At 44.3% G+C, this 15,044-nt stretch overlaps 1 protein-coding gene and 1 long non-coding RNA gene across 2 annotated transcripts; both read right to left on the bottom strand.

The window, feature by feature from the left end:
- Positions 1 to 601: 601 nt before the first annotated feature.
- Positions 602 to 1,878, bottom strand: LOC132474236 (uncharacterized). Its single transcript, XR_009529627.1, has 3 exons — positions 1,745 to 1,878; positions 871 to 975; positions 602 to 784 (listed from the first exon to the last, which is right to left on the bottom strand). It is a non-coding gene; the product is annotated as an uncharacterized LOC132474236 (long non-coding RNA).
- Positions 1,879 to 2,598: 720 nt separating this feature from the next.
- Positions 2,599 to 6,611, bottom strand: LOC132474137 (frizzled-7-A-like). Its single transcript, XM_060074686.1, has one exon. It carries the CDS (start codon positions 6,083 to 6,085, stop codon positions 4,343 to 4,345), a length of 1,743 nt encoding a protein of 580 aa, XP_059930669.1. The 5' UTR covers positions 6,086 to 6,611; the 3' UTR covers positions 2,599 to 4,342.
- Between the last annotated feature and the right edge of the window lie 8,433 nt (positions 6,612 to 15,044).

Here is a 15,044-nt window from a genome sequence, read left to right as displayed (position 1 = left end):
TTGTGTTAAACCAGGGCGCCTGGGGAAAAGCCAGCTTGGTGATTGGCTCCCGCAAAAACGTATCGAAACAAGAGAGAAATGTATTGCTCATCTCCAGACCATTCTGCAGGGCAAACTCATATCAGCGGCAGAATGGGCGGGGCTACCCAGTCTAATATTCAAAGACGCTTTGCAGCAGATCAAATCACATAATAAAAACGTCAAATTAAATCTAGAGTTAAATAAGGGCAGCAAAACAAGACACACTTAAAACTTAAAATTAAGTGGTTTGATTCCAACCTTCTTGCTTCCACAGTTCAACATGGCCACCAACGAGCTCCTCTGGGTTGTGATTGGCTTTTGAAACTGCTCCTCTGGGCGGGAGCCCTGCCCATTCCTCCACAAGCTGGCAGCGGATTGGTGGGCAGTGGACCTGCTGACCTGATCCTGTTAAGACCTTCTGTCAGTATTTAATCTTCTGCTTGTTTATTTTGGGTTACGTTATTATTCATTGTATTGTTGATGAATATTTTCATGTTATCATTTATGATTATTATTTATTTATATTTGATTGTAGATTTTTCTGTTTTCTTTCACATGTTGACTCACAAAATGTACAAACACACTCACACACACATACACACACACACACACACACACACACACACACCTGTGTGTAGATCAGCAGGGGTCCTCTGCGGGTGCTATAGGTCTTAGCAGCTGTGGCCGCGCCCCCCTGCAGCAGACGGCTGCTGTTATTGGTCAGCCGGAGCAGAGACTGCTGCGACCTCCAGATGTAGTAATCCTATTGGTCAAAGCATACAGTCATTGATAGGTAGTACACAGACCAACTGGTTTGACTGAACAGTGTTGCATTGTGGTATGGGGTACCTGCGGTGTGAAACAGACCTCCAGGCGGCCATGTTGTTCCTCCACATGACCACAACCCCGACTCAGAAGGGACAGCCCATTCATTATTGCTCTTCCTGTGTGACCCTGGGAACAGGTCATACTAGCAGGTAGTGTATTCAAACTTATTTATAAATGTATTTAGCAAATACAATTCAGGAAAATATCCCAGGCAGAGCCCTGGTTGTTGATTGGCTCATTTAAATTGAAGACTGAAGATGATTGGTTGTATTTGAATTGTTTTAAAGAATTTGGTTAAAGCAATTCATTCTAAAAAAAAATGTCCATACAAAGTGTGAGTGTTAATACACACACACACACACACACACACACACACACACACACACACACACACACACACACACACACACACACACACACACACACACACACACAGGCGTCTGGATCTGGCAGCTCACAACATCTATAAATGTGTTATAAAAATGAATGCCATTGTATTTCAGGTAACAATTTCTTGACATTTCTTTAACATTTGATTCACGCACATGTCCAGAGCTTCACATGGGGAGATTTTCTGGACTCAATCAGCTCCAGAAGATCAGAAAAACTCTCTCTCCTACTGATTTCAGATACAGATCATTGAGGCCGGTGGGGGATAGAAGGCCTCTTGAACAGAGATGTTGGTCAAACACCCCAACCAATACATGATCCTGCCCCTTAAATGCCACCAAAAATGGTATCAACAGGAGAACACATGAAGTTTTCAAGCAGCAGTCTCAAGCAGTTGTTTGATTCCCAGTGCTCTGTTGAAACGCCTATGTCAACTGCAGCAGAGTTCCATCATTTGGAACCCTCTGCGAAATGACCTAACTTAAGGGTTTAAAACCGATCTTACCTGACATACGCTCTCGTCCCATTCAGCAGCTCCACAGAACCATCTCCCAGCAACCTAAGACTTGGCTAAAAAACTCTTTGTGTGTAGTACCTGTTGCTATGTGTTTATGTGTCTGTTGTGTGTGTGTGTGTGTGTGTGTGTGTGTGTGAGTGTGTGTGTCCATTAAGTGTGTCTGTGTTTCTGTTGCCATGGCAGTAAGATGGATATACAGACCATAAACTTCTGAGTTCTGAATTTCAATCTATCAGCACTCCGATTTCTGGTATTATTTAGCCACTTACTTACTGTTACGTACATTCATTTTTGATAAATGTTATGCTTTTTATTCATAATGCATTGATTTGATTTTTCAAAATGTTGTGTATATATTCTATTTATCTATTTCTGCAATTTATGTTACTTATATTTTATTTTATATTGTTTTATATTTGTAGGCCTTGTAATAGTTAATGTATTGTGAAAAAAAGTACTCCGATTCTGAATGCTATCAATGTAATTATGGACTTAATCTTAATACGCATATATATATATATATATATATATTCAGCGTTATTGTACATGGGTCCAAAGACCATTGTGCGTCAGTTACGTTTTTATCTTTTCAAGGTGTAAAACCTGTTCATTAGATTTAAATGAAGTAATATTCATGTCATTGTTCCCTGCTTTACCAAGCCAGGCCATTAGGAGGCGCCAGAAACCATTTATCGGCTAGAAACCATTTCAACCAATATAGGGTTGGGGTTAGTTCCAGTCCGTCCAACATGCGTTTGTTGGAGGCTAATTGATTTGTAAAGTGCATAAAGCAAATAATAAAACATATTCCTATCATAATAGAATCATAAACAAACAGCATATTTTTTTGAAATCAGATTGTTTTATTAACTTTCTGTATATAAAAAAACAAAATGTATAAATGTTTTATGCCATTCAAAAATAGGTACCTGGCAGAACTATTAATACAATATATCATTTGAAAGTCTTCCATACCAATACTGTAGATTGCATATGTGCCCCAAGTGTGAACCCTTAAACAGTCAGTCACATAGACCGTCAGTCCGTCCAATAGTCACAGTTTAGGCATTATTTGTTGTTGCTATAAGGGTTGGGCGGGTTCTGGTCCCAGGTGAATACAGAGGATAATCAAAGGACTAGGATTATTCTGATTATATATTTATCATTTAGTCCCCAGCAACCGTTTATCCTTTTGTCTATTATGGGATAGATCTTTGGTTCCCTGAGGTCCGTGTCGCTACACTAGAGGACATGAAGACCGAACAAAGCTGTGATTGGCAGTAGTGGAAGTATTGTTTACATAAACATCTCAAAAGTTCACTCTAATTAAGACTTTATACCTTGAAGATGAACATCGAGAAGATGTGAGGACAATATGACAATCAGGAATCAAGTCTAGGTCAACATACACATAAAAATAATGTGTGTGTGTGTGTGTGTGTGTGTGTGTGTGTGTGTGTGTGTGTGTGTGTGTGTGTGTGTGTGTGTGTGTGTGTGTGTGAGAGACAGACATCTAAACTATGTGAAATGTTTTCCTTGGTTTAAAGTCTCCCCAATCCAGGAGAAAACAGCAGAAGGCAGGGCTGGTTACCATGGTTATGTTGACCTGACTTATAAAGACTTCCCCAGTCTTGGGTCCTTAAGGTGAGTCCTGAGTGTAACCTGGAATGTTCATACTGTCACATCTAAATGTCAGTACATGGTAGCAGTTTATAAACATGTTGCTTAAAAACACAAAACTGTCTGCATGTTGGATCGAATATGTCCGTTATCTTCATGAAGTTGACTATTCTAGATAGAACCAGTTCTGATCGAGGAATAGGGTTTAACCTTCCACTAAAACATGAAAAGTTTACATCCTAATAAGTGTAAAAGCTATAAGAATAAATTCAGAAATTTAAGAACATAAAGTTTACATCCTTATTCCGCAAAACAGGTTGCAATGTAATCCTAAATGGCAAAGGTCAAAATATGCTGCTGACAGCTTCGGAATATATTCTATCATTTCGGAAAGGATCCTGACAGAAATAAAACTTGTTTCTTTACCTTTCGCTATTTGGCCCAGAGTAGGAAGAGTTTGGAGTGTGGGTGAGGGTTTGAGAGCAGAGTCTGCTGTGTGGACTACAGAAAGTGTCGTTTAGTGTTATCTAAAAGATTTGGGTGGAGGAGGGATGAGACTTTAAAGATAATAGAGAAATATCCTGCAACAACGCAACAAGGAGATTACAGAGGGAGAACACTCCTTGAAAGAGACTCTTTAAATTAAGTTAAATTAGTGGAGATCCTTTCCATAATGATATAACCTGATCTGAGCATCAGTGGTAAACAAGCCTTTAGAGGTCCTTCATTGATGGGTGCTGTCGCCCCAAAGGATGACACAGCAGCTGTCTCACAGATCACACCTGCAGCGTCCTCCTAAATACTGGACAAATCTCACATCATCGTCAGCATTAGTTCTTTAGACCCCAAATGATCTGAAAAAAAATGCTACAGGTTAAAGGACCACAAGGTAATCATTTGAGGAGTACTCTTCTATAATCGAGAAGTGCCCCGGTTCCCCTCGTAGGTCTAATGAGGTAAGTAACGTCAGACAGTGGTCTCGTCCTGGGCCCCGCTGCCCAGCCTCCGGTAGAACCGCCTCCAGGACTGCAGGGTCTTTCCGGACCAGATCCAGAACCCTGACGTGATGCCCACGATCATGGTCATCAGATATTTGATCATGAACACTGCGAAGTCCGGCCGCAGGGGTGCGGCATCGTGGCGAGGGCACGGCACCGCCAGCCGCTTGCAGGTCTGTGAGCGCCAGGTGTTCTCCCAGTGCGGCCGGAACGCCTGCTCGTAGAAGTAGCAGGCGATGACCACAGTGGCGGGCACCGTGTAGAGCACCGAGAACACCCCAATGCGCACCATCAGCTTTTCCAGTTTCTCTGTCTTGCTGCCGTCGTGCTTCATGATGGTGCGGATCCGGAATAGAGATACGAAGCCCGCCAGGAGGAATGACGTCCCGATGAAGAGGTAGACGAAGAGCGGCGCCAGCACGAATCCCCGCAGCGCGTCTACGCTGTTGATGCCCACGAAGCAGACCCCTGTCAGCAGGTCCCCGTCCACCTGGCCCATGGCCAGGATGGTGATGGTCTTCACCGCCGGCACCGCCCACGCCGCCAGGTGGAAGTATTGGGAGTTTGCCTCGATGGCCTCGTGGCCCCACTTCATCCCAGCAGAGAGGAACCAGGTGAGGGACAGGATGACCCACCAGAGGGAAGAGGCCATGCTGAAAAAGTACAGCACCATGAAGAGGATGGTGCAGCCCTCCTTCTTAGTGCCCTGCACCACGGTGCGGTAGCTGTCCTCTTTGAACCCGTCGATACACACCAGCTGGTCCTCCAGAAAGAAGCCCACAGCGTACGCTAGAGCCACCATGAAGTAGCAACCCGACAGGAAGATGATGGGGCGCTCCGGGTAGCGGAACCTCTTCATGTCTACCAGGTAGGTGAGTACCGTGAACAGGGTGCTGACGCAGCACAGGATGGACCAGACGCCCACCCACAGGCGGCCGAACTTGAGCTCCTCCTCCCTGAAGTACATGAGTCCGCTGGGCTTGTTGGACTCGCATGGAGCCCCGCAGTCCTTGGCCCCCAGGAAGTGGTAGCCAAGATAGGGAAGCACCTCCAGCTGCAGCGGGCAGGAAAACGGCTGGTTCTGGGGGGTCAGGTGAGGATTCTGGTTTGGTCTTCCCAATTTCGGCGGCTGCATGGTCATCAGTTCCGGGAAAAACGGGACGGCGGACAGTGAGGTGGAGCTTCCGGAGTCAGAGGAGTTCTGGCCCACACAGATCTCTCCCCCACCGTGGACCGGGAAGTTCTCACAGCGGAGCCGCTCGGGCCACTGGAAGCCAAACTTGTTCATGAGGGCCTCGCAGCCGTGGCGGGCTCGCTCGCACAGGGAGCGGCAGGGCGGGATGGCCTGCTCCAGCACCGTGCACACCGGGGCGTACATGGAGCACAGGAAGAACTTCAGGTCCACTGAGCACTGGACCTTCACCAGAGGGTAGAACTGGTGGACCTCTAGACCTGCATCTTCTTGGTTGGTGTGGCCCAGCAGGTTGGGCAAGATGGTCTGATTGTAGGCGATATCCGTGCACAGAGGGATGGAGATGGGCTGGCAGAAGCCGTGCTCCGGCACCGACAGACCCGCGTCATCCTGAGATTGGGCCGCGCATGGCCAGGCGACCCCGAACACGAACAGAACGTAGACCCCGACAAAGTTGGTGCGGAACCGGTTTGAAGAACCAGATCTAGACCCTGACGTCACATACTCCAGCAGCGACATAGTTGAGCGAGAGAAAACTTTGATCTCACTAGACTTGAAGAGTACTCACCGAATCAGCGCCTTGGCAACATCGACATTTAAACAGTAAAAGTGTGTTATTTTGCATTTCGGAACGGTTGTTTTCCGTTAGAAAATGTTATCCTCCATCAGAAAGGTATCCGAAGTGATCCGAAGTGATAGTTTTCCACTCTGAAAAAATGTTATTTTCCAGGGTTTAACGGAGAGAAACATCCAGATGAACTCCGCTTTTGGCGTTGCCCTTTGACTGCAGACATCCTCGTGTCCGTCGTCCCTGAGTGAACAAACGCCCCGCCGACCCTCCGGACCTCAACCAGAGATGAAGAGAAGAACGAACCTCAGCCCCACCGACCCTCAGGAACTTGAAATCAAAGAAGAATGAAACTTTCCGTGCAGATCACCAACAGCACGAGACGGTCGCTAGGATTTAGTGGGGGCGCGCGCACCGAGCAGATGGTTTCTAGACGCCCTTCCATAGACTCCTGGCACGGGGAGGGGCGCCTGGAAACCACTGCCGCGCCTCCACCAATCACAGCGGGTTATTTCTTTCTTTGATTCGAGACATCTGGATAAAACGAACCTGTCAAACTATGATATTTAGAGTTAAAGAAGAATTCATGATATGTGTAATGATCATATATTCATATCATATTGAATAATCTCATCTAAACTATAACATTATCATAAACATATAATGAAATGTAAAAATGTATGTATGTTTTGATGAGCCGCAGAGATCTAGTGAGTTAAACAGTGTGAAGGTGATAGTGTTAACAGGTTAATCACTCTTATATGTTCTTCAGTTATCTAAACTCCTAATAACTAACTGAATTTACCATATTATATTATGTGGAAACGCAAGCCCTAATGGCGCGTTTCCACCGGCGGGTGTGCTTTGGCCCAGCACGCCTTGGCCCAGTACTGAAGGTGCGGTTTGACCCAGCTCAGTTACGGCTTGTGTGCCTTGCTTCGCCCTGAAGGGGCTTATTTACCATAATGGCAATGTTCTATACATTATCCCGCTTATTACACGGCTACTTGTCAAAACAAAAAATAACTTCACACGGTGTGTCTTTTTACAATTTATTTGTTACCAGCATTCGAAGAGTTGGTTAGCTGAGAAATAGTCCGCCAAAGACGTTGACGTCGCTTAGCTACTGAGTACGCTGGGGTTGATAAATTACCGGACTACTTGCAGAGTGATACGAAAGACGGCAAAAAATCCACTTTCCTTGACAGCGGCAATTATACTTAGCAACAGTGAATTATTAAACATAATTCACCGCCGGAAGTTGTGAAGGGCCCATGCACGTGAACGAAGCATGACATTGAGAAGAACAGTGTAATAAATGACTATAGCCTCCTCTTCGAGTAAGGTCTTGCATCACTGTTTTCGCTGTAGGTTATTTTTAATATTATTATTATTTATATATTACTTTTTATTCAGACAAAATTTAAGTTGAAATACAAGATTGACAGTAAACACTTTGTGTTTCCTGATCAATATTTTCAGTGACGTTGCCTCAGTATAGTTATAATTTGCTTTATAACAACAGTATAAAAATCATTATTTTTTTACTTATTGGACGAATGATCCAGTCCCCCCTACAGGCATGGTGCACCAACCAGGCTTACAGCTAGCTTGGTCCTAGCAGACTCTCATACTTCACTTCATTTGTACAGAGAGTCTGGACTTTCAAACGTTTACTCACTTGAAGGCGGTTGTCTGTTGAAGTTTACCTAGAACTGACGGGAAATTTAAATTGAGCGGAAGTACTTAGGCGGGCAGAGCAAGGCTAGCTTACAGCCTCACTGTATAGAGCTTATAGAGTGGACTATATCATATCAGGTCATTCACAAGGTTACTTTGTGTTCTTAAAGAGGGTACTTTTCTGAATCCACCTTCATACATCTATTCATACATGTAAAGCGTGCCGATAACTGTAAAAAATAATTGTCATTAAATTTTGTTGAATACAAATGTTCCCTACAAAGTATGAGTAGGACCTGTTTTTATTGGCTTGGAGTGCATTCAGCCTTCTTGGACTTGGGGAACACGATCTAGAAGACAGCTTGACCACGAATGTAAACACAAAGTAATATATTCTCGTAACAGCCCCCGGGAACTCGGGAACAGCTCCTGTTGGTGTTTGGAGAACGGCCTCATGGAGCAGAGTTCAGTAAAAGGCACGGAATGAGGGAACAGTGACTTAGAGAATGGTAATAATTGTAAAAAGCCGTGACATAAGCACTTTTACGGTCATGAATCAACTCCACGCATGCACATTTTTCAACATCTCTCAACTAGCACCATATTTCAAGCTATTTTTGAGTAAATGTGGGTACGGTGGGCCTGGAGCTGACCTACCAAAACATGATGTGAGCTAGGCTGTTCTGGTTAGTCAGCTGTAGCTGACCAGAACACACAATGTGAGCTAGCATATTAGCAGAGGCCTACAGCTGACTAAGCAGAACACATGTGAGTTAACATGTTAGCAAAGGCCTACAGCTGACTAACCAGACTGACTAATTCAAACTGTATTTCTCCATAACTAACCCTAACCAAGTCATTGTGTGGCCTTAACCTTACCCAGTAGTTGAGAACTCTTGCAGCAGTGCAGTAAAATGTCACTATTTGGTGGCACTAAAACAAAATGGTCAAAACGACCACAGATGACATCTAAAGTAGTTAGATGGTGCCAGCGTTTCTATTGTTATATGATGGTTAATTGTTATCGAATGGTTATCACTTAATTAGCCTATGTTAATTTTCGGTTAATCATTGTGACCTTATTGTAAAGTGTTTCTATTGCAATCTTTCCATTCACCTGCTTATTCTAGAACAATACATATACTGTCCCACACTCTCGTACTCTGGATCAGCGCCAATGTGCCCAATGCATTGGAAGGGAGTAAGAGGAACAACACTGTGGTCAAATGCCATCAAGGAGAGATGGCCAGAAAGAGAGATGAGAGACGGAGAGAGCGGATGAGAGCTGGAGAGACTGAGAGACGAGAGATCGAGAGACGGAGAGACGGAGAGACAGAGAGACAGAGAGACAGAGAGACAGAGAGACAGAGCGAGAGAGCGAGAGAGAGAGAGAGAGAGAGAGAGAGAGAGAGAGAGAGAGAGAGAGAATAACAGACGGTGCTCCCACTGCACACAAAACCAACTAGAAACAGAGCTGCACATCCTGACTTTCTGCCGGTCATACAAAGACATCAGGAACATACACTTCCCACGGATTACAAAGGCATGCAAGGACTTTAAAGATACTCTAGATGCTAACAAACTGCCATACCTGTTGGGAGAAATAAAACAACGTGTGATCGCAGCAGCCAGATTCGTCACCTGTTGTGATGAGAGAAGTACCTCAAACTCCCCATAAACAGACTCATCCCCCTGGACAAACTTTGTCCACAATAATTGTACCATTGCACAGTGACACATCCTCCATAGAGAGAGAGAGAGACTGCTATGATGATACAACCGGGGGTATTTTCTATACTGTTCAAATGCACATAAACTGACAGAGACAATAACAACCACTACATTATTATTTTTGAAAATAATGTGCCCACAAAGAACATCACGGTTGACCTAATAACAAGAAATGGGTCTAATATGAAATGAAGAAGGTCTCAGTGAGAAAAGAGCGGTCATGGTATTGAAAAACGTTTGTTGAGGGGGGGGGGGGGACGACGACACACGATTGTAGGGGGGGGAGGGGGGGGAACACGTTCGTTGAAGGGGGGGGGTGGGGGGAACACGTTTGTTGAGGGGGGGGGAGACACGTTTGTAGGGGGGGGGGGGGGGGGGGCACGCTCGACAACGAGAGTTGGTTTTTATTGAACGCTCGACAACGACAGTTGTTTTTTATTGAACGAGACTTCAACACGGAACAGCTGCACGAAACGATGGTCACGTCACTCTCGGTGACGGTGTCGACAACAATGAACACACGAACAATGTTAATAGAACAACACACAACCATATAACATCCCGAACCCATTAACCCCACTTAATCCTAACAACAAAACAAGATAACAAAAGCCCCTTTTGTCAACTGACAACCCCAATTCCCAGAATCCCCCGCGGCTCCGGAACACGGCGTAGCCAATCTTTAGTATCTGAATGGGAAATGCAATATTTTAGGACAGATACACCATTAAACGCGTTTCTAATGACATTTCTAGCGAGAAATGTACATTTTCCTTACATAATCTTCAGTCAGTGAATGTGTATGATCTTTATTAATCTTTATTATCTGAATGGGAAATGCAATATTTTAGGACAGATTCACCGTGAAACGTGTTTCTAATAACATTTCTAGCGAGAAATATACTTTTTACTTGCATAATCTTCAGTCAGTGATTGTGTCTGATCTTTAGTTTTATAGTTATTAGGATTTGATCGGCTCGCTCGCATGTTTCAACGACGTCAGGTTGGGACGCTGCTTTCGCTAAACTAGCAGCTCACGTGCTTCCTGCGTTTGTGTTATTAAACTGTTACTTTATGTAACTTTTAATGATATCATCTTGTTAGAAACACGTATATCTGAGAGCCAACCCAGTCGCCAAAAGCATACGTTGACAGTGTACGTTTCGTGAACACTGGATTACGTCGCATTTCAACATAAAATAGCGTGTTATACACACGCACGCACGCGCACACACACACAAGCACACACACGCACACGCACGCACAGACACACACAGACACACAGACACAGACACACACACACGCACACGGTGCATTTCGCTGCTAAAACAACAACAAAAAAATATTCCCTCAAATATTATTACTTTCAAAACGTTGGCCAAAATGGCCAATAATATAATTTTTTATTTGGGATGCTTCTAGGACATTTTGGTTGAATCTCAATCCTTTGCTCGCTTCAAAATCTCAGCCCTAACCCTCGCTGTTGCGCGTTCACGCGCCGTGGAGCCATGTCCCAATACCAGTTTAAAGGTAGCTTAAGGGGTAGGGGGAGGGCTAACATCCCCTCAAAATTGAGATTTTCGATGGGCACCCTCAAAGCGTTTCAGTTCTGACTTGCTCCCACAATACCTTGCGAGAAAACGGAAAATCAAGAAATATCCTAGACAAGATGGAGGGCGAAAAGATGCGACAGGATTGGAAAAACACAAATGTAAGTGTTTTCTCTGTTATTAACTAGTAATTATTTTATTAATTATACTCTGCAGCCCGGCCGCGGACTCTCGGAAGATCGCGAAAGTCTGTGGCCGACTTTCGCGGAAGATCGCGAAAGTCCACGGCCGACTTTCGCGGGCCGCCCGACCCCGGTTCTCGGCCGGGCTGCAGACCAGGATGCAGACCGGACTGCATACGACCGGGCTGGATATCATGTCGTATGATACCCAGATCTTCCATGTTCTAGTGACTCCAGGTTAAAAATAAGCTTTATACTAATATATTATATTATATTAGTAATATTCTATAAGTAATATTATATATACTAATATATTATATTATATTAGTAATATTCTATAAGTATTATTATATGTACTAATATATTATATTATATTAGTAATATTACATGGTTAATCAATGTATTTTTTGGCAGTACTATATTGTGTACATAGCTATTATATATTGTACATAACATATGGCCATATCACCCAGTTCTGGCATATAATTCCTAATTCCTTCTTATTCGTTTTCTTTCAGGACTTCGTTGAGTCCACTGCCACCAGCCCCCCCCCCCACCTCTCCCTCATGCTCCTCCACCCCAGGCACCTCTTCCACCACCCCAGACACCCCTTCCAAGAGGAGAGTGCCAGGGAGCAGGCGAGGCATGAGGAGAGCGAGGCAAAGTTGGCGGAATGGTGGAGAAGATGTGATTCTCCACCATTCTCTCAAAAGCTGAGAGAGAGTGTGTGTGTGTGTGTGTGTGTGTGTGTGTGTGTGTGTGTGTGTGTGTGTGTGTGTGTGTGTGTGTGTGTGTGTATTTTTAGGTGTGCGTGTGTGTGTGTATTTTTAGATGTGTGGTTCAGTGTTTCTTATTTAAATAAAGTGTTTCTTCTAAAGTGTTCTTGTTCTTAACCGATTATTATCTCAAGTCAAGTCAATTTATTGTGTCTCCCAGGGGAGAAATTTGTTTGGATCTGGGCAATAGCTGCATCACATCAGTATGAAACAACATACAACATACAACATACAGTCAGTTCATCACATGGGCAAGTGCAAAATTGTTGTACATAGTATTGGCAAATCACAGATACGAAAACGATCAGTAAAAACTATTGGACAAACAGGTTCAAAAACTGTTGTACATAGTATTGTGCAAACAAGCATTCATGTGCAAAAATAGCAATCTGTAAATTCCCACACTCCTGTGCAAATAGCAATCACACCATACACTCAGCATTCATCCTGACCAAAACTGCTCCTCCATTCATACATCCATACCTGTGCAACAATAGCAATAGCAATCCAACCAGGCATACGATCAACATTAATTCTGGTCTCATTCATTCATCCTTCCATACTCATCTACCAGATCTTGTTCCCTGTGCATACAGTTATCCCTCCCCCCACTCCCCATATAGTCCTAGCTACCTATACATTACTCCATCTCGTAACATACATTCCACTTTCAAAAAGACATTGCTTCTCACATGTTGTCATACAGTCATTTTCACCGTTTTTCATTGATGAGCTTGACTGAGAGAGGGATGAATGAGTGTTTGTACCTGTTGTGTTTGCACAGAGAAACCCTATACCTCCTACCTGAGTTTAACAGTGTATATTCAGAGTGCAGAGGATGGGAGCTGTCAGATAGGATAGTCTGAGCCTGTCTTATTGTAGTTTGTTCAAAGAGCTCTTGTGGGTTGAGAGGTACTGGTGTTCCATTGATTTTGCCTACTGTCTTAACTAGGTTGAAAATCTGTGTTTTTGACTTGACAGTTAGGTTCCCAAACCAGCTGGTAATACCGTATCGGAGAATGGACACAATTGTTGCCCTGTAGAATATGATCATGATATTTTTACTGACCCCAAAAACCCTAAGTCTGCGCATGAAATGGAGGCGTTGGTGAGTTCTGGCACACACATCTGCCACATGTGTGCGCCAGCTCAAGTCACAGTCGATATGTACCCCTAGGTACTTGAAGGAGGACACCTGTGCAATGCCAGAACCATGTCACAGTGCTTTTGTCACCAACTGATCTGGGATCCACCAACATTTCTAATGTCTTTTTTGTGTTGATATGAAGTTGGTGTGAATCACACCAATTAACAAACGTGTCCACAGCAGCTTTGTGAACACTGATGTCTGTGTTTTTAGTGAGAAGACTGAGAATGACAGTGTCATCAGAAAACTTTACTATGTGTTGGTTAGGTGCAGTAATGACGCAGTCATTAGTGTATAATGTAAATAAGAACGGAGAGCTGACGCAGCCTTGGGGGGCGCCGGTGCTACAGACTGCAGAGTCAGACAAAGACCCGTTAAATTTCACCTGTTGAGGCCTGTTTGACAGGAATGAGTGGTACCACCGGATTAGAAAAGGGTTGACTTTTAGCTCTACCAGTTTCTTGAGAAGGATGTCTGGCTGGATTAAGTTGAAAACAGAGCTAAAATCAACAAAAAGCAATCTGGCATACGCATTAGGACTCTCTAGGTGCTTAAGAATGAGGTGCATTATTGTTAATATGGCATCGCTCGTGCTCCGGTTTTTGGTGTAAGCAAATTGGTTTGTGTCAAGCATGGGTTCTACTTCTGAATGGAGTACTTCAATCATAAGCCTCTCTAGAGATTCAAAAACATTGGAGGTAATGGCCACCGGCCGATAGTCATTGTCCTCTTGAGGGCATACTTTCTTGGGTACCGGGATTATGATTGATTTTTTCCATAAGTTGGGTACTGTGAATGTGTCTATGGAGAGCTGAAATAATTTGTGCCATACTGCAAAATTTTTGAGAAAGAAAGCCGACAGATTGTCCGGACCTGTCGCTTTGTTAGTCTGTATGCCTTTAAATATCTTAGTTACAGAATGTGGCTCTAGCACAATTCTATCCCGGTTCACATCACAAATGACATCTAAGGGTGCACTCACACTAGGCCATCTGGCCGTGGCCGTGGCTGTTTTAGCACCTATCCATGCTCAAATCTGCCAGTGTGAGTGTGGCCAGTCTGGCCAGGCCGGGGGCTATTTGGCCACTTGGGAGAGGTGTGCTGCTACGGCACGGGCCGCTACGGTACAGATGCTAATGAACTGACACGCGCACACGCACGGCTACGCAACCTGAGCTGGATGACGTATAGTCAATGCGACGACCACGGACATAATAAAGGCGACGAGCCTTCTTTCCCATTAAACGGTAAACATCGCGTCAAGCGGTTCAACTGTTGGTGTGTTCTCTGTGTTGTTGTCCATTGTTGTTAAAACTCTGACTGGCGGCAGACTTTATTATGGTCCATGCAGCGGACGCTTGGTGATGAAGTGTTACGACGTGATGACGTATGAACAATGGGGCCATTTGAGCATGGTTAGGTGTGAAAACGGCCAACGGCCACGGCCAGATGGCCTAGTGTGAGTGCACCCTAATACCACCTTTAACATGTAGCTAAGTGACATTCAAAATAAAGGTATATTACGAGGGACAAATAGTTTTTTTTTTTTAACACTTTATTTAAACATGCCAATTACAAAATATAAATACCATTTCAGGTTGAACATCTTTACAATGGGTCTTGCTCGTTGCCCGAGACAATGGCAGCCAGTCTGTCTCTTGTAACATTGCAGGGGTCTGGTTATCTGCTAGGGGGCACGGGGAGGCCATGATGACGTCACAGGGTAGGGTTGTCCCATTTGGTAGGGGATCGGTTAGGGGTAGCGGGTGGATTTTGAACGGTATGTGGGCAGCACGTTTTTTGCAGGACCTGGCAACCCTGCGCTGTTGCCCGAGATCTGGATC

Source organism: Gadus macrocephalus, chromosome 16 (assembly GCF_031168955.1).
Source record: "Gadus macrocephalus chromosome 16, ASM3116895v1".
Taxonomy (NCBI): Eukaryota; Metazoa; Chordata; class Actinopteri; order Gadiformes; family Gadidae; genus Gadus; species Gadus macrocephalus.
The sequence above is the reverse complement of the archived record's forward strand: the minus strand, read 5'-3'. Positions and strand labels throughout refer to the sequence as shown.

Excerpts from the sequence above, each read along its gene's own strand:
- LOC132474137 (XM_060074686.1), bottom strand. The coding sequence starts at position 6,085 with ATGTCGCTGCTGGAGTATGTGACGTCAGGGTCTAGATCTGGTTCTTCA.